This window comes from Rhinolophus sinicus, linkage group LG03, assembly GCF_036562045.2.
Source record: "Rhinolophus sinicus isolate RSC01 linkage group LG03, ASM3656204v1, whole genome shotgun sequence".
Classification (NCBI taxonomy): Eukaryota; Metazoa; Chordata; class Mammalia; order Chiroptera; family Rhinolophidae; genus Rhinolophus; species Rhinolophus sinicus.
The window spans coordinates 151,682,502-151,702,070 of NC_133753.1; the positions used below are offsets into that span (position 1 = coordinate 151,682,502).

At 33.7% G+C, this 19,569-nt stretch overlaps 1 protein-coding gene across 3 annotated transcripts in view; it reads left to right on the forward strand.

Moving 5' to 3' along the window:
• Positions 1–19,569, forward strand: part of CERT1 (ceramide transporter 1) — a 95,813-nt gene that overhangs the window by 69,798 nt on the left and 6,446 nt on the right. For 2 of the 3 annotated variants that reach the window (XM_074328817.1, XM_019728140.2), the window contains exons 9-15: positions 3,536–3,622; positions 6,385–6,477; positions 12,381–12,476; positions 14,825–14,957; positions 15,856–15,926; positions 18,192–18,320; positions 18,853–18,982. In XM_074328817.1, the coding sequence (XP_074184918.1) occupies positions 3,536–3,622; positions 6,385–6,477; positions 12,381–12,476; positions 14,825–14,957; positions 15,856–15,926; positions 18,192–18,320; positions 18,853–18,982 (739 nt within the window). Of the gene's footprint in view, positions 1–3,535; positions 3,623–6,384; positions 6,478–6,985; positions 7,064–12,380; positions 12,477–14,824; positions 14,958–15,855; positions 15,927–18,191; positions 18,321–18,852; positions 18,983–19,569 lie in introns of all 3 variants that reach the window. The other variant, XM_019728139.2, reaches the window with a different exon arrangement.

A 19,569-nucleotide genomic window follows, 5' to 3' on the forward strand; every position in this document is an offset into this window, starting at 1 on the left:
AGTGGATTGAGGAAGGGGGATTATCACTTTGTGAGGGGTGTAAATATCTATTACATAGTTTGTACACCTGAAACTAATTTTAAAAAAAGAAAGAAAGGTTTATTTGGGGGATACTATTGACTTTTAAAAATTACATTATTTTTTTCATATTATAAATAAAATAGATATTTATTATAACAAATTATAGAAAATACAAAAAGCCCATGTTTTTAATTTAACAGTATATGCTACCAATTTATTTCCTACCAGCAATATGTGAGTATAACTATATACTTATCTCCATTTCTGTCAACATAGGTTTCTTTCAGAGGACAAGAGCAGGGTGGAGGGAGGATGGGCCTTGTGTCAGGTTATATGTGTTTACTAGATTCAAATCAAAAAACTCAAAAAATTGCTTTATTTATTGATGTGACTTAGGCTTTCTTAAAAAATGTTTATTGATCATTTGTCTTCTTTAATGACTTGTACATATCCCTTGACATTTTTCTTATCAGGATTTTGGTGGTTTTTCCCCCTATTGATTTAGATGTGTAGGGTTAGCTTTTTCATTTTTCAATTATTTTCTTCCTTTTATGGTTTTTAAAAAGTGTTTTAATGGTTTTGCCATATAAAAGTTTTATACTTTCATGTAATTAATCCCTCAGTCTTTTGATATACTTATCTCTACATTTTGTATCATGCTTAAAAAAGCATTCTCTACTTCAAATAATTATTTGTATTTTCTGGGTTTTTTTTAATGGCCTTTTCTAAATACATTGTTAATATAGCTGGATTTTTAAAAATTATCATACAATGTAGGAATCTTTTATTCTAGTGGTGTTGAATAAGCCATCCTTTTCTACTCATTTGAAATGTACCACCCTCTTTTAATGAAGAAAATGGTTGAGGGTACTTCAGCCTTTTTCTCACCAACTCCTTGTGGTATCAAGTTAAATATACAATTCTTAAATAAACTAGGGCCTGTTTTTATGCTTATTTCCCTTCCTTTTAGATTTGAACCATCTATATTTTCTTGTGTCAGTACTACACTTAATGGATTTTAGACGCAAATTCAAAATATGAGTTTATTTTGGTTCTTATCAAACACTCGTGATGTTCTAATTATTGAAAAAGTTTAAATGTTTCTGTCATCTGTGGCCTCAGAAATTACTTTATAATCTTAAATCCAGTCCTTAAGACTTATTAATATAATGCAAAGTAGTGCTAGGCATGGGGGATATTGCAAGGAACAAGGCAGACAAGGGGCCCTGCCTGAGGCCCTCCCCCACTGTATACTAATGGGAATATAGAGTAGGTAACAGGCAAATAGAATAATGTACATTAAAAAACAATTTTAACACGGGTAGGGATGGCTTCCCGAAGGAAACAACATCTTGGCTGAAACCTTAAGAACGAATAGGTTGAGTAGATTTTAACCCAGGCAAATAGCCTAGAAAGACTGTTGCTTGTAGGGACTCAGAAGAAAGAAAACGTTTGGAGTCCAGAAGCAAAAGAGTATTTTGCCACAGGGCAACTTATCCATGGAGCATGGAGGCCATTGAGAGGAGGGGGTGGTGAGACTGCCTAGAAGGATCTACAAGAATCAGTACAGATCCTCAGGAATGGGTTTTAAGCAAATGAAGTTTTCAAATTTACAGTTTAGAAAAATCATTCTTGCTTCCTGCAGTGAGGAGAATGGATTGAAATTGACAGTTGTGACAGGGGCTTGGAGACTTTTTCAGTATTACAGTGAGAACTGAAGATAGCCGAAATTAGGATAAGACAGTAGGAATAGACATGGACAAATTTGATATTTGGAAAGTAGAATGGAAGGATGCGGTGATTGAATGGGGGAAAGGGGAAGAATCCAAGAACAGGCCCAGGTTTTTGCCTTTGTCAGATTGGTGTGGAGGTAAGGGAAGAACAGATTTTAGATGTTGCCTATGAGTCGAGACAGTCACCCAAGGAGGTCTATGTAATATTAGATGTAAAGATCTTATGAGAGAGATGAACAGGCTGCGAATCTGGGAGTCATCAGACAGTGAGTGATGGCTGAGAAATTAGTAACAATACTGTAGGGAGAGCAAGTGTGGAACCCTAAAGAACACCCACATTTAAGAGATAAGCAGGAGAGGATGAGCCTGCACACGAGCCCAGAGAAGAGTACTTAGTAGAGAGGAACTTGGCAATCAGGAATCCAAGGGCAGCAATTAGATGGTGAACTTAATGATAATTCACTGAGATATGTACTGTTCTGTATGTATGTTGTAGTTGAATAAAGTTTTTGTGGGGTTTTTTGTGTTTTGTGTTTTTTTTTTGAAATGGGTTGTGAGAGTCCTCATAACTCTAAAAAATATATATATATATTGCGTTAAATCAAGATATCTCATATGCCTGTTGCAGATGACAGGAGCATTATACCATAGTTCCTCCCACCCTTCCTATGTGACCCCAAGTTGTGTCCAGATACTTTTTCATGGAGTAGAGATAACTTGGGGTTATCATTCTAACTGGGAAGATTCCAGATAGACCAGCAATCATTCATGTGTCATATTTTGTATATGTATAAATTTAGGGAACCTTATATCCAAGCCTACCATTTCAGCCTCCACTTTTACCATAATATGAAGGTATTCAACTTACAGTCCATTTATTTGTTTTATCACAGCAGGAATATTCTTTGCTTGCTTCCATTTTGCTATTGTTCTTCATACATTTCTGATACAGCTGAGTTTCCATTTGCATGAAAATCACTTGGAGGATTTATTAAACACACATATTCCTCGCTCCACCCAAGACCTGCTTGCAAAGTAATTTCTGTATATGGGAGCCTGGGAATTTTCATTTTAACAGGTTCCCCAGGCGATTGAGAACCACTGCTCTGCCATCTAACCAGGCTTTCAAGCGTCAGTTCAACTTTTCTTTCTCCATGAAATAATTGTCTTTGCTTAGGGAGATTCCCCTCAGAACTTCTATCTATACTTCTCATTGCCTATAGATCTTCAGCAACTTTGTATTTACCTTTCTGCAAATTTATATGGTTTCTGTGATAAGTACTCAAGCTACAAGTATTCAGCTCTGCCACTATAGTAGGAAAACAGACATACACAATACATACACAATACATAAATGAATGAGCATGGTTTTATTCCAATAAAACTTTATTTTCATTTTATGTAATTCCCACATGTCATGAAATATTATTCTTTTCTTTTTTTCCCAATCATTTAAAAACGAAATTCTTAGCTTAAAGGCCGTGCAAAAGTAGGCAGTGGGCTGGATTTGGCCCATGGGCCATAGTTTACCACCTCCCTGCTCTAGATTATTGCCCTAACAGTGTTGGTCAATATACTGTAAATACATGAGTGAATTGTCATACTCATGATTCTGCACAGAGCATTAAGTTATTCCTCCTTTTTATAGTATGATCTAGTGTACTGGTTCATAAATGTTTGTTGAGTCACTTTTCAGCTTTCCTCTAAAGTTAATGCCAGGGTTACCAGTGTTTTCCATTTTCTTAAATCAACTTCTTTTTTTTCCCTATGTGTTTGAATAGGAAGGCCCAAACAGTCTAATTAATGAAGAAGAGTTCTTCGATGCTGTTGAAGCTGCTCTTGACAGACAAGATAAAATAGAAGAACAGGTATATCTGTGAAAGATTCTAACACTGGGTATTCCTTGATGTATATTATATAAACAGGATTTGAAAATCATGAAACTGATGACCTAGAAAATGAACTGTGTCTACACTGAGTCGCAAATGTAGAAGATTCTTTTTAAGTCACTTCCTTCGTTGATCAATTTCCAAGCAATAGAAAGAAGACCAGTGATAATTTAAAGGAAGCATGCATAATATGAAATTAAATGAAAATACTCTGCCTTTTCCCCTTGAAGTATCCAACTTTATTAACATTCCATTAATATAAAGCATATATTCACTCTGAATAAAACAGTCTCTGAATTTCTCTTTACCACCAAGTGCCATTTAAATTCAGAAGGAGTATGACCAAGAATTTATTTTTCTTCTACATGAGTGCTATTCAGTTTTTATTAACTCCTTTATTGCTTTCACTACATTCACCTTCAGTTGCTTCCCCACTTTTAACTTTGCTCAGTGTTTTATCATAATTAAATTGACAGGAGTTATACCTAGCTTCTGTGGAAACTGAAAGAAAGTATTTCTTAAGTCCTCTCACTCTTAATTTCAAGATTAATTTGATCCTTTGCTTCAATGCAGTCACCACACATTACCACTAGGTGGTACTTACGGGTGAATTTTAGTTCCTTTTCCCAATACTTGAAGCAACTTGCAAATAAATCATATGTTATCAGTTTTATACTACAGATTAACTTACATAAAAATGTTGACACGTTCATTCCCTGTCATTGCTAAGGCAGTCATGGCCATTATGCTCGTTTACTGGTCTAACTACCTAAGGGTAAATCACCAGCAACAGTGACTGCTTTTCATGTTCACTTTTTTTTCCCTAAGTTAGTGATAAAAAGTTCATGTCATACTAACTAACAAAGCTTATTGGTCATTTTTTTATACCTTAAACATGCTACACAGCACTCAGTAAGACGGGAAACTTTTAGTTCCTAAATGAGCTCTAATTTTTGATGCCGAAAGTATAACCCAACATTACATCATTGTGTTTGGTTTTTTAGGGTTTTTTCCCCTTCACTGTGATTAGTTTTTTGTTTTGTTGTTGTTGTTTTGTTTTGATGAACGGTTTATTATAGAGAATAAGACAGAACATAGAAGTAACTGCTTGCTTCTTGGCTGTTTTTTTGCTTTTGTTTTTTTTTAATCTAATATATGTTATAGGAAGAGTAGTGAACTCTGAGATCAAGACAACTTCATTCTTATTCTTAGTTTTGCCACTGACTGTATGTATCTATTACTTAAATTCTCTGGGCCTTGGTTTTCTAATCTGAAACAGGAATTAGAATGATTCAAATCGTCCCTTCTGACTCTAAAATGCTACTCTCCTGAATATCAACAGTAGTTGGGTTGGAGTTGAAGAGAATCAATGAAAACTGTAAGCTTTAGAAAAAAAAATTTATGGGGCTATCAACTCATTTAATTTCAATCTGTTTTTGACCCTCTGGTAGATACTCTACAAAGCAAATTGTTAAACAGACCATGATTTTCCTTTCCTAATAACTAGATATGCCAATATGACAGAGGATTGAAATGTGGTAATGCTGTAGAGTTATTAAGCTTCAGTAATCCATGAAATCAGTTCCAAAGTTCAGATTATTCCCCTCATTGTATGCAGTAGGTATTGCACAGGGCTCTCAACAGCACAGCCACTACATACCGTGTTTCCCTGAAAATAAGACCTAGCCAATCAGCTCTAATGCGTCTTTTGGAGCAAAAATTAATATAAGACCTGGTCTTATATAAGACCAGGTACCGGGTGTTATATTATAAAGACCCAGTATTGTATTGTATTATATTATATTATATTACATTACATTGCATTACATTATGTTATATTATTATTTATTATATTATAAAGACCCAGTCTTATATTATAGTAAAATAAGTCACTTCCTTCTCCAAAAGACACATTAGAGCTGATGGTCCGGCTAGGTTTTATTTTTGGGGAAACACGGGAGGTGTGCTTTAGTGACACATTTTTGAGTTTATATGGTTTGTTTTTACATCATTTACTAACATGAGGAAAAGATATGTGCAATAAAGTGGTAAGAAACAAGATCTTTGAAGTTATGTTCAGATGGTGCTGAATAGAAATTACCAGTTGTCCTCTGCATCGGTAGAAAATGAGCATACATACAACCCAGCAGAGTTTCTCATACATTATATTTAGTAAATATTTATTGAATAAGTGAGAAGAAGCTAGGCAAGCTGAGGAGGAAGAAGGAGGTTAAGTGGCAGCTCAACAGGAGTGAGATGATGGGATAAAGACAGAATACCTTTATGGAAAGGAGACAAAGATATACATGATACGGGTTTTTTTGGAACATAACTGAAGCAAATAATGATACTGGCTCAAATGATACATTCCTATAGGACCCTAAGGAGGTAGAATGATTGGAGTAATTTGGCCAGAGTTTGGATAAAAAAATCAGTGTTAGGATTGATTCATTATAAATGATGCCATGCTGGCATTGGAGAGTCTGTCTAGGAGCAAAATCAAAAAACTAATCCCTGTTCTAAAGTAGTAGGTATGGAGTCCAAAAGAGATTTAATTGAGATACATAAAGTGTCAGGATTTGGCAAGGCTTGTATCTTTAGAGTAGTTTCATAATTCAAATATTTATAAGTACTAAAGTGTTCCGTAATTAAATGTTGGTATTTTCAGATTATATTATCCATTCTTTAGCTGCAAAACACACTTAAAAACCATCCCATCTTAACATTATGTGTTTTCTTAGTCACAGAGCGAAAAGGTCAGGTTACATTGGTCTACACCCATGGTATCTGGAGATGCCTTTTCTTCTGTGGGGACTCACAGATTTGTCCAAAAGGTAAGCTAATGTCAGAGTTTACTGACAGTGTATGTTGTATTGTGCTTCACTGTGGATGGAACTATCTCGTATAAGCTTTCTCCCTTTTCTTGAATTTAAGTAATGAGATTTTTTGATACTATGTTTTCTTCTATATACTTCAAAACAGTTAGAAATCTTCTGAACATAATGTTCTTTCTTTTTTATTCAAGGGGAAAAGCAGCTTGGGGGTGAATAGGGAGTGACTAGTCCAAAATAGTTAACCAGAAGCATAGCCAGTTATATTAAATTTCTTTTTTCTTTGGGGTTAAGTGGTATTATTTTATATTATTGGAAGCACTGCATTCTTTTTAGAAAGATTTTGGAGCATAACACATAATAGGTGCATGAAGTCAGCACTTGCTGCTGAGCTTGTTTCATATAGTGCTTTGTTTTCTCTTTCTTTATCTTGTGTTTGGAAGTTGGTACTGAATGCCCTGTTGTGCCTTTGTTCTGATTACTTGGTTTTTTCTTTGTCTGTCTCTGGTAGCCCTATAGTCGCTCTTCCTCCATGTCTTCCATTGATCTAGTCAGTGCCTCTGACGATGTTCACAGATTCAGCTCCCAGGTACTGTATGAATGTACAGAGTCGACTTGAGTCTTTCTGTGCTGTATTTCAGTCTGCTTTCCCAGTTCCTAGAAATCTTTTGGTTAGGCCACTTGTTTTGGTTTTAAATTTTAAATAATAACAATAAGCAATTAAAAAGGCCGTCCTTGTTTACTAAATAGTTCCTCTATCAGGCTTGCATGTGCCCGTTGTATCCTCCATTGTGAATAGCTTGGAATTTTGCCATATAGGAGTTGAAGTTACCTGGTCTTTAAATATCATGTAATATCTGTTTCTTCAGACAGGATTCAGCAATTTTGATGGATATGGTCTACAGGGTATTTTATAGCATAAAAGCAGGTTTCAACTTCTAATTAGAAGTCGCACTTCTAATTTAAAATATCTCATATTCAGCACAGAAATAACTTTTTATTTTTTAACCCTTTTTTATTTTTATTTTTCAATTACAGTTGACATTCAGTATTATTTTATATTAGTTTCAGGTGAACAGGAAATAACTTTTTAAATAATATTTGTCTCATTACCATTATAATATTGCACAGGTTGTACTTTCCTTATGTATATTATCCTTGAATATTACAAATTCATATTGCTGTTTCTATGCTAAATCTATGGAAATTGGTTTTAATTGGTCATTTGGCATTGGCATCAACAGTAAGGATTTAGAAATTTATGACAGGAAGCTGGATGCTTGTAGTCTCTGCCCTCAGAATAAAATATTTGGAGGAATATGTTTTAGCGTCAGCATTAGTTGGAAAAAAGGGTTTTTTATCTTCACATCTTTGCAATTCAACTTAGTATCTTCATAGTGATTGCATTTTATTGTATTGCATTATGTTATCAGAAGACCTGAATTCCCAGTCAAAATGATTGTGTTTAAATCCTGGTTAGCTGCATGATGTTGGACTACTTTCCTAACTCTCTGTGCTTCACTTCTGTTGTCTAGCTAGGACTCTGATCTACCTAGGGCCTGTCATGTAGTAAGTGCTCAGTAAGTGTGAGCTTTCATTAACATTATAATAACATAATTTCTTTGAGCTGATCAAGATGATCTATGTCATTTTTTTCTCTATCAGTATTCAAATAAAAGTGTTTAAAAGTCATAATTTAAAACAAATTTCTATTAGTTTATACACGTGAATAAAATTTACATTAGTTTTTGACTATGCAATAAAGAAGAAAATAAGTTTTAAGGATCAAATTATTTTTCTGACTTCTGTAACTTTTTTTCTCCTTAAACATTTTTAAGAAAGATATGAGTTAATTTATCAGAAATCACCTGTAGCCAAACTTATTAACAATAATTTTTACCTTTTGCTCATCAATTTTTATATGCTTTTTAAAAAGTGACTCATATTTATAATAAGTCACTGATAAAACTAAATAATACTGGGAGACTTTAGTTTATTCTGCCATGTTCCACCTTGTATTAAACTAGTAAAATAACAAACTAAAACCCATCAGTACTGGTCAATATTTCCCCTTAAAGTATAGGAACACACAGGCTATAAATGAAGAAAATGTAATGAGAGCAAGAAAAGACTATAAACCACTAACTAACAGGTGCCTAAGAATCAGGGCTTCAGAACCCAGATCTGGGCCCAAGCTGTAGCTGTAGAACAGCTGAAAGCCTTCAAGTCCAGATGAATATATCACTGAGAAGCAGGTGCCTAGATTTTTACAAGATTTGTGCTAAATAGTAGCTTACTTTTCTTTACCTAATTTTTTGTGTAACTCATGTATATAAGTTAAGAAAAGTCTTTCTGGTGAGCTTTTTTCCTAATATATGATGCTGTGATTGATCAGATTCCGGTCTTATTGTAATAAGACCGGATCTTACATAAGACCAGGTATAATATAATGTAGTGTAATATAATATAATAGATATGATATGATATAAGACCGGGTCTTACATTAATTATTGCTCCAAAAGACGCATTAGAGCTGATGGTCCGGCTAGGTCTTATTTTCAGGGAAACACGGTAGGAAACTAGTAGCAAATTATGAATCTGTCTGATGGACAGATGTTGGGAATGAAGCAGCTCTAAATCAAATTATACAGAAAGTAGAAAGGACTTGGATTTATAAATGGATCTTTTTGGTTATTTGCATAGCACAGTTACCATCTAAAGATGTCACCTTAAAGATCAAAAAGAAAAAATCCTCTGTTGGAAAACAAAAAATCAGTGTGGGCAGTACATCTGCAGGTCAATCTATGTTGAGCATCGTTGCAAAATCAATTCTGTGTAAAGCTCTTTACCACTTTATGTCCATAGTAACACATTGTTGTGATAATTATTTCTCCTCTGCCTTTTGTATAGTAATACATGCTAATTATAGCAGAGCTAAAAACTAAATAAAATTAAAATACTATATCACTATTAATATTTTCATGCATATAAAAAAATCAGGCACATATTGATAAATACAGCATAATTGTCTTTTCCTACCGAAGTAGATAATTCTGTATATACGATTTTGTAACCAGCTTTTTTTTTTTTTTAACATATAATTATGTCCATCTTCTCATCAGTAAATATAGGTCTAGATCTCCTTATGTACTTTCAGATCTATGTATACTGAGTTTACCTACTCACCAAATATTTAACATTTAGTTTATTTTTAGTTTGTCTCTATTATAAGTAGTACTATTGGGGCATCCTTGTATGTATCGCATCTTTATATATACATCTTTGTACACTTACGCAATTATTTCCTTAAAATATATTCCTAGAAGTAGAATTGTTAGGACAGAGCCCTAAGTTTTTTTATTTGGATTACCAAATTGTTCATTAGAAAAGTTGAACCAGCTACATTCCGAGCTCAGTTTTCTTTTGCTATACTGACACTGAATATTGTAATTCAGTTTATTTTTGCCGATCTGATACACTAAAGGTGGTATTTTTGCTTCTTGGCTGTTTACATTTCTCCTGTGAATTAACTATTCATATCCTTGGCCATTTTTCTTTTGGATTAACAGTATACTGTTAATTTGTTATTACTTATTCTATCCAGCAAATCTCTCTAGGACTCTGTGACTCTAATAATAAGCATAGTTGTATTCCTTTCACATGTGTAAGAAAAAGAGATCTGAGCTGTGTTTGAAAACTCCTAGATTTATTTTTGTTCAGTAGAATTTTGTTCATTACAATTTGGTTGTTCCATCAAAGGCAATTTTTTTTTTAATTTCTGTATTAATACTGTTAGAAAAAATCCAATTAGACAACCTCCTAAAGTAGCATACTGAATGATTCAAATGTGAGGTGAAAGAAAAGGTTATAATTAGCGTACCATCACTTTTTATTTCAAATGTGTTTTAATTCCATTTTTTTATAGTTCATTTAATAGGAAGATGCTATGTGTGTCAGCTCATCATTTTCAGCTCTCAGGCCAAAAAAATCAAGGACATGATTTCTGAAATTATGTTTAGTCTAATTAAAACATGCAAATACTATTAAAGCAGGGGAAACCTGCTTCAATAATTTTGATCCAGTCTTTTTTTTTTTTTTTAAGTAATAGCAGGTGTTACTAGTAACATTATTTCCTTGTATATCAAATTTTGAGCCTAATAAAATTGTAAATTTGGCTTGTGTTTATTTTCATCATCCAACTTAATGGTCCCTTGTTTCCCACTTAATTTTGATATACAGAGTCATAACTGAAAACGGTAAATGGATCATTAGGTTAGGTCTGAAGTGTATGTGGTTACATATGCCAGAGTCATTACCCCTGTGGTAAGATTGGCTACTTCCTGTTTTATTGCAGTGAACATAAAATTCATTATAGTGAGATTTTGCCTGTATCACCTCTCTTGTTGACCTTAATGTTATTACCTGGAGGAAGATCCCCTACTGGATAAAGATTCCTGATGAAGGCTTTGCAGAGATGATTACTGCAGTAATTGAGTACTTCCTCTGTTTCTTTAATCTCCTACAAGCACAAAACTGAATAGATCTTGTGTGTTTCTTTGTTGGACTTTTTCAAGCCCTCTTAAGTCAAGGAAGTAAATAAGAGCAGAAGACTGAAAACTTCCATAGACGCAGTGGTAACTGTGATAGGAATATCATTTTTTTCATCTGCCTAGAAAAACGATGTTAAATGTGTTTACTGTACATTGTTTTAACTTATGTTACCTCCTATCAATTTATATTTGTGGAATCTGGTTTCTTTTGGACGAGAACACAAATCAAAGGCACCTTATTTTTCATACGTTTGAAATAACTAATTCAGGAATAATCTCCCAAACATAAACACAGTTACCTGCATCCTTATTTACAACAAAAACACTAAATGGCACTAAAATTTTTTAAAACAGAATTCTCTCTGTGTTTTAACAGAATAAAATCCTTTATATTCTTCTTTCACAAATAATCCATTAAAAGTAGGGCTTATTTGGGGCGGCCAGATGGCTCAGTTGGTTAGAGCGCGAGCTGTCAACAACAGGGTTACTGGTTCAATTCCCACGTGGGCCAGTGAGCTGCGCCCTCCACAACTAGATTGAAGGGCAATGACTTGGAGCTGATGGGCCCTGGAAAAACACTCTGTTCCCCAATATTCCCCAATAAAATTTATATTTAAAAAAAAACCATCATGGTGCATTAAAAAGAAAAAAGAGGTTGTGTTTAAATTTCAGTAAGAGAAAGTTAGTTAGAAATTTTAAAAGAATGAACTAAAAGGTGATTATTTGTAAATGTTTGCATATATGAATATTAGCATTGTCCCTAAAAGAATTTAGAACAATGAAATTGGAATTAAATAAATGAGGAGGTTGATTATTTTTTAAGTTGGCTCATATTCATTATAAAAGAGAAGTTTATTGATGAAATAATGAAAGTTTTGTACCTTTTTGTAACGAAATCTTGACTTATAACAAGCTAATATCTTTGTAGTCTTAAATATAGGAACAATGGACTAGATGGTCTCTTTGTGCTCCTTTTACCCTAGTGTTCCATGATTTTATGCTTTAAGACATCATCTCTGAAAGGAAGCATCTTATGGTAAAGGAAGGAATTTTTTTTCCAGAAAATGCTTATTTTGATCACATGATGCACATTAGACCCACTATATGTTATTTAATTGAAGCATCTTCCTTCCCTGCATTTCTCCCTCCTGTCATTAACCTAGATATGATACCTGGAATGTGGACTAAACTCTTCCAACACTGTATAAAATCTACTAACCTTTGTGCATTTGGTTGCTCAGCTTTCTAAGAACATCATTTATGAACTGAAGTAAACTGAATACCATTTTGTTTTAGAGATTATGTCATAGCTGTTAATTGGAGGTGGATTCTTATAGCTTTATTTTTCTTTTCAAGGTTGAAGAGATGGTGCAGAACCACATGACTTATTCATTACAGGATGTAGGTGGAGATGCCAACTGGCAGTTGGTTGTAGAAGAAGGAGAAATGAAGGTAATTTCCAGTGAAATGTTATAGGTTACTAATTGCAGCTCTGTTACAGTCATATTATTATTACTATTGATATGAATAAGGATAGCATTTAAATTACTTTTAAACAAATTAGATATGATCAAAGAAGTACCAGATATTGAGAAATAAAATGTTCTTTTGCTTCCCTGGTTTAGCTTTTACATAATTTCTTTATGATCAAATCTATGCATAAACCATTGTTTTGCCTAGACCATGAAAAAAAAAACTATTTTGCAGTTTAGATATGAACAGGTCACAATTAGCTGATGACTCTTTATTTGGATGTTTCTCTCTGTCTTTTTTTTATTATACTAAACATTGTGCCCAGGTAGCACTTTGTGTCCCCCTCCTTGGCCTATAACTCATTTATTGTTCTTTCTCTCACTGTACCTTTTTAAAATATTTGGACATTTGTCAGCTAATCTTGTTCACACCCCTGAACTCAAGAGACAGAGAATAAGAGCAAGGACCAAGAGATTGAGAGATGGATTGAAAAGCAGCAGCACTAAATTTTAGATTACCTCATGCCTAAGGCACTATACTAAAGATAAAAAGATGTTTAATAGGACTGCCTCCAAGCTGAAACATTAGTTGGGGGAAAAGGATATTGACTTGGCTCCATCTGATAATTGAATGAAGAGTACAGAAGAGTGGTAGAGGAAAGTTGGAAAAGAAAGCGATCTCTCTGATCTGAAACAATTAGCTTGTTTTACATGAAGGAGAAGCATTTGAACTATGTCTGGAAATGGAAACAAGGTGTGACAAAGGTGAGGTGAGGGCATTTTAGACAAAAAATACAACATGAGCAAAAATTTGAAAGGTAGTTTCTTATTCAAGAGTTTTGTATAGACTGTATTGATCAGAATTATTCTAGCAAATGGGATACAATATTAGATGTTGGAATTTCCCCTCCTCCTGAATAAGGAACAAATTAAGAAATAAGAGGGAGCAGGCAAATAGATAGCAAAATGTTAGTTGTAATTCTAATAAGATGATTGGATTACATAGAGATCAGCTGCCACAGGTCTTGCTAATATGTTACTTCAGATCTCTAAACGTAATGTTTCTGACATAGCTAGATAATTACAAGCCTTCCCCACAAGAGCAAGCCCCAAAAGCAGACCAGGATGCATGCTGTCTGCAAAAGGTGTTGGTCCTCCTCTGTACTCACCATTCAGATAAGTTGCTATTTCCCACCTGGAGAAGTTCCAGAAAGTTAGGGGGTGAAGAGAAACCAGGAGTGATAGTCTAAGTAAAGTCCCTCCACGTGGACTGAGAAGAGGGAATAAGTGCTTCTACAGCCCACAACATTAGAGAGAGATTGGGGCTGGATTATGGGCAGTATAAAATAGCTCACTAAAGAGAATAGTCTTATCATTTGTAGCAGTAGGTTAGCCACTGTATGCAAAGTAACATTTTCAGAAGATTAAGCTGATAGGGAAGAAATGAGAGACCAAGAAAACCACCTGAGAGCATCAGGTACCAGGTGATGAAGTGTGAGAGAAGGGATCAGAAGTCTACAGAGTTCCAGTTAGGTAACTAGGAAAATGGTAGACCTATTAACAAATAAATAGGCATGTGGGGAAAAGAGTTTGGTGAGAGAGGTTGTGAAAGTGAAACTATATGTTAAATGTCTAACCGTATCTGGACCCATAGGCACTTCATAAATTGAGAGCTGATTCTCCCTGTGATAACATGTTTATTCATTTGTCAAAAGAACTTCAATATTACAGAGCTCTCTAAAATAGCAAACCCTCTATATTTTTTAAATAATTCATTTGAATCAGCAATTGAGGTATGCAACCTCAGTATTTAAAGCAAAAGAGCATAAATCTTTATTCCATTTTAGCTTTCAATCGATGATTCAACAAATAATTGCCTACTGTGTTTCAGATACTGTTCTAGATGCTAGGGATATATCCTTGAACAAAGCTGCCTTAAGTTGGTTTCCCTAAGGAGATTATGTTTTAATCAGGTATATTTGGCCTTCTTAGCCATGTTGAACAGTCTGAGAATGTTCAGTAAATAGTGCCTGATTTAAATTGACATGTCTTTTTTAACAACTTGCAGTAGTCATTCATCATCACACATGCATATTTTTCATAGTTGAAACTTACCTTGGATTTGTAGTTTTAAATATTTTTATGTGTTGTATGTGTTAATAATTAGAATTTTTAAACTTTATTTTAGTAGAATATTTATGTTCCATAAACAGATTTTCATAAATAAAACCCTAAAAAGCCATTACATTTAAAAACATGCGTTTGGGCTTGTACTTTAAGAGTTTGATTTTTATTTTTTAAACAAGTTTTTAAATGTATCCCATGTAGGTATATAGAAGAGAAGTAGAAGAGAATGGAATTGTCCTGGATCCTTTGAAAGCTACCCATGCAGTTAAAGGTGTTACAGGACACGAGGTCTGCAATTACTTCTGGAATGTTGACGTTCGCAATGATTGGGAAAGTAAGCTGCCATTATTAATATATTTTAATGTAATTATTATTTAGAATTTAATATCAAATCAAACTTGGTTTTCTGCATCTGATCTATAATTTACAAAGTTAGTATAGAAAATATCTGGAAAATCATTTGAAGAACTGATGAAACATTGCATTTAAATAGAACTTTTCACTGTATAAAATGCTTTTCAGTATATTATAGCATTTGATCCAATACTTCAACCATCCTGCATAGACAGGTAATAAAGTAAAATGCAGATGAGTCAAGTGACTCATAAAAGGCCACAGAACTAGTTAGTGGAAAAGTCAGGACTAAAATAAAAGTTTCAGTTTTATCGTCTACTATTTTCCTAGACTGTTTTGTTTCCATGGTAAATCCTAGATGAATTCTGCTGTGGTTTGTTTAGAGCTATTCTTTGGGTGGATAGAAGGTTCTTTCCCTTAGGCACCAATCTAATAGATACTTCTGAACATCATAAGATGTTTATCAATGACAATTTGACATTCTTTTCCCACAAATACAGTCACCTAAGCCTAGATAGAACAGTGTATTCAGCTTTAGTAAATTAGGGATTGTAGGGAGGGGGGTCGTATTGTTAGGGAGTAATTTGTGCCTGAATAATGCAGTGGTGATTAGAATTGCTTTCTTGCTATGGAAGCTAGATATTAGACTAAAGAAAATTAGATTTCCTGGTGATCCGAGTCTCACAGCCACCATCTGTAGCCCTAATACTAGATATTAATTAACTACCTTCCATTTGAACTTAGCCTAGGTGAGGCAGAATCCTATTCATTTTACCATAATGTTCATTTGTAATTGACTTTCAATATAAGTGAATTAATCATATTCTAGGAAAAGGTAATGTGTCTTTTTGGCTACTAATATTTTCTCTTCATTTCAGCAACTATAGAAAACTTTCATGTGGTGGAAAAATTAGCTGATAATGCAATCATCATTTATCAAACACACAAGGTAAATATCTCTTCATCCTAAAAAGATTCCACTGTAGTTTATACTGAGACATGTAAATTCGCTAAAGTAAATTTTGGCAGGAAATTAAATGCCATAAAAGATCCAAAGATTCTATTAATAATTCATGAATGTCATGCATTTAAAAGATATATCAGCACATTTAAAGCAGAAATGGGTGCAGCTAAGAACCTGAGAAATATCCAGAAACAGTTTGTTTGATAAAGATCTACAGTCAGTCATGCACACTTTAAGTCTAGAAGAGAAAATCCTGAAATCCACATTTCAGGACTTTTCTTGGATCTAGTCTCTACAGCAGATAAATGATAGTTATCAAATATGGAAGTGAATCATATAATGTAGTGGAAAGTATGTTATTAGCCTTTGTTAAGACTAATAGATATGAAAGTGATCTAAGCGGATTATCTGAAAGCAAGGGAAAATTGCTCAACATGACTATTGGGAGGCTGATCATGTGCCAGTGGACACTGAAACTGGCTTAAATTGGTTCCCTTTCACTTCATTTCTTCCTCTGCTAATCTAGGTATTTAAGGTTGTAGAATTAAAATTTCTCTTACCTTATTCTGCTCTGTTCCCCTTCTGAAAATTGCCAAATAATATTTCAAATAAAGAACAATAAAATGAATCAAAATTTTGGAGAGATCCACCAAAAAGCAATATTGTATGTTATATAAGAAATGCAATGATTGAGCAAGTACTTTATTTTTTTTCTTTTTCAAGTGATTTTTTAAATTGAGCTGAATATAAGAAAGTATTTGAGGTTTGCTCTGTATTTCTTGAGCTCAGTCCTATCATCTGAGGCATTTTGTCTTATATCTAATGACTATGGGCTAGGCTTCATTGTATAATACACAGTAGCTGCTCAAGAAATATTTAACAATGAAGATTCTATTTCGGCATACAGATTTGGGAAGTCTAACTGAAATCTAAAATTTAGTAGATGTTAAAATATCAATTGCCCTGTAATTTGGAATGAAAATAAATGACCAATAATTTAGACTCAGAATAATCTTATTATCTGGAGATAATTGATCCTGGAGAACAATCTGCTGCAATATTTCACTTGGTAAATAGTAGGTGAAGCAGAGGATTGTATGTGTTATATCAGGATTATTTCTTGAAAACTAAAACTAAAAATTATTAAAATGTGGTTTATGTATAACAAAATTTAAGTTACGATTATAATTATTTGAATAAACAAATTATCTTGGCATACTTTTTTCAGCAAAATTCGATAACACTGTACAACATCTTTCTCTTTAAATTTGGCTTCTTTATATTATGGTCTTAAAGAGGGCTGGTTCGCCTTCTGATATTTAAGTCATTCTCACTCTTAAAATATCTGTCTTACCATCCTTTTGGATTTACATTTATTAGTTTTAACATGGTCAACTTTTCATTTATTACTGGCTTCACATACATTTTTTCCCAATACTACTTTTCGTCAACTTCGTGGAATTTTGTATCTCTAAAAGATAAACCATTTCACTTTGCAAGTTTGTGTTGTATTGGCACCGAGTTGTTGACTACTTATTATACTCCACAATCAGGAAAGACTGCATATATTCTCTCATTTAAAAGTACATAGTTCCAGTTTTCTGAGATCTAGGTTTTATGTCATTCCAACAGTGTATTTTTCCTTGACTACCATAAAGTTGAAAGATTCCACCTAACTGATTTGAAATTCCTCAAATGTGATTATATTAAAGGAGCACTCTTCTTTCCTTAAAAGCTTTGATTTAAAGTCTCTGAACAATTTAAGCAGAGCTTTAATACAATTCTTAAAGGCAGAACATTACCAGCATCTGTGGGAGGGAATAATGGGAAGTTAGCTATTGCTTAATGGATGCAGAGTTTCTGTTTGGGGTGATAAAAAATTTTAGAAATAGATAGTGGTGATGTTTACGTTGGCATGTAACATTGTGAATTGATGCCACTGAATTGCACAGCTGAAAATGGTTTAAATGGTAAATTTTATGATATAGATAGATAGATATAAAACCACAATTTTTAAAAAAGAAAGACAGCAGAACATTATTCCTTTGATATTGTCCTACAAAGCCATTAACTCAGTGTTCATAATGAATCCTTCGGTGGGTATTCTCAGATGCTTTTCATTTAAAATTGGGCAGATTTTACCTTCAACTAAGATATTTATTGGTTTTACATTTGTTTCTCTCTTAGTTTCATGTTATATATGAATAAAAAATAGTTTAAATTTTCAAAAGTTCTTTACTTCTTTCACAGAGAGTGTGGCCTGCTTCTCAGCGAGATGTATTATATCTTTCTGCCATTAGAAAGATACCAGCCTTGACTGAAAATGACCCTGAAACTTGGATAGTTTGTAATTTTTCTGTAGATCACGACAGTGCTCCTGTAAGTACACTGTGTAAATGTGTATAGTTGTATAATATAAAGCTAAATACATAATGCAAAAGTGATAAATACATATCCCACACACACACATATATCTTTGATTTAATGATTCTTAGATTTTGTTCTATGTTGGCTCCTTGGAACAGGTTAGCCCCTGTTACCTGAGGGACAACAGTCATGGCTCTGAACATCCCAGCAAGGCTATTTTCCTTTGCTCTGAGGTGAGGTGAGACAGCTGATGGGTAGTATGTGTAGGCTACTTCTCAGTTACCTCTCAAGCCATGATCAACTACTGGCAAACCGTTGTGGTTTCTACCTTGATTTAGCTCCATTTACTACGTAAGAGGAGGGAAAATCATTTCTGGTGTCATATCAGCTTGGCAGGTATTATTTTTTGGTGTTTACAAGATTTCGTTGGAGATTTTGATGAGTTATAGTTTTGGTTAACCTTATGTAATGTTACACCAGTAGAGATTACGAAATAGTGGGTGTTTACTATACTGGTATTTTCTTTTTATTTTTGTTTTGGCAGTTAAACAATCGATGTGTCCGTGCCAAAATAAATATTGCTATGATTTGTCAAACCTTGGTAAGCCCACCAGAGGGAAACCACGAGATTAGCAGGGACAACATTTTATGCAAGATTACATATGTAGCTAATGGTATGTATTTTGTTGTTTGTTTTTGCTACTTGGTAATGTAGATGTTCTTAGTATGATCGACATGATAACTGACCATTTGAACCAATGCCATTTACAAATGCCTTTTAGGTTTTATCCTTTAGATTAGTAATTTTTAATTTGGAGAGATATATATCAAAACTGTTAAGAAACTTTCAAAATGCGCATAACCTGAATTTCACCCCATAACTACTATGTCAGAAATAAAGCTGGGGCTTGATAAGTGAATTTTAAAACCTCATTATCAAGATCTCTGTCACATATCCATGGTTTTAAGAACCATTTTATTAAATTCCTTAAAAATAAACAACAGTAGGAAAGGAAAGTAATAGTTCTTTTTCTTACTGTCAGCCTTACTCATTTTCTAAATCATTGGTTCCTAGTCCTTATTAGTCGCTAATTATAAATTTATTTTTCACATTGGCCTGCTGATGGACAGCCCTGTTCCTTTGGTTCCTTACTACACCCATTTCCTACTTGCAGTAGTTGTTAAAGTCCATCTAATCAAATCCTCAGGTCTTTGTTATACGGGGCTTTAACTGCTACGTAGTGTGTTTAGAGACGGTTAT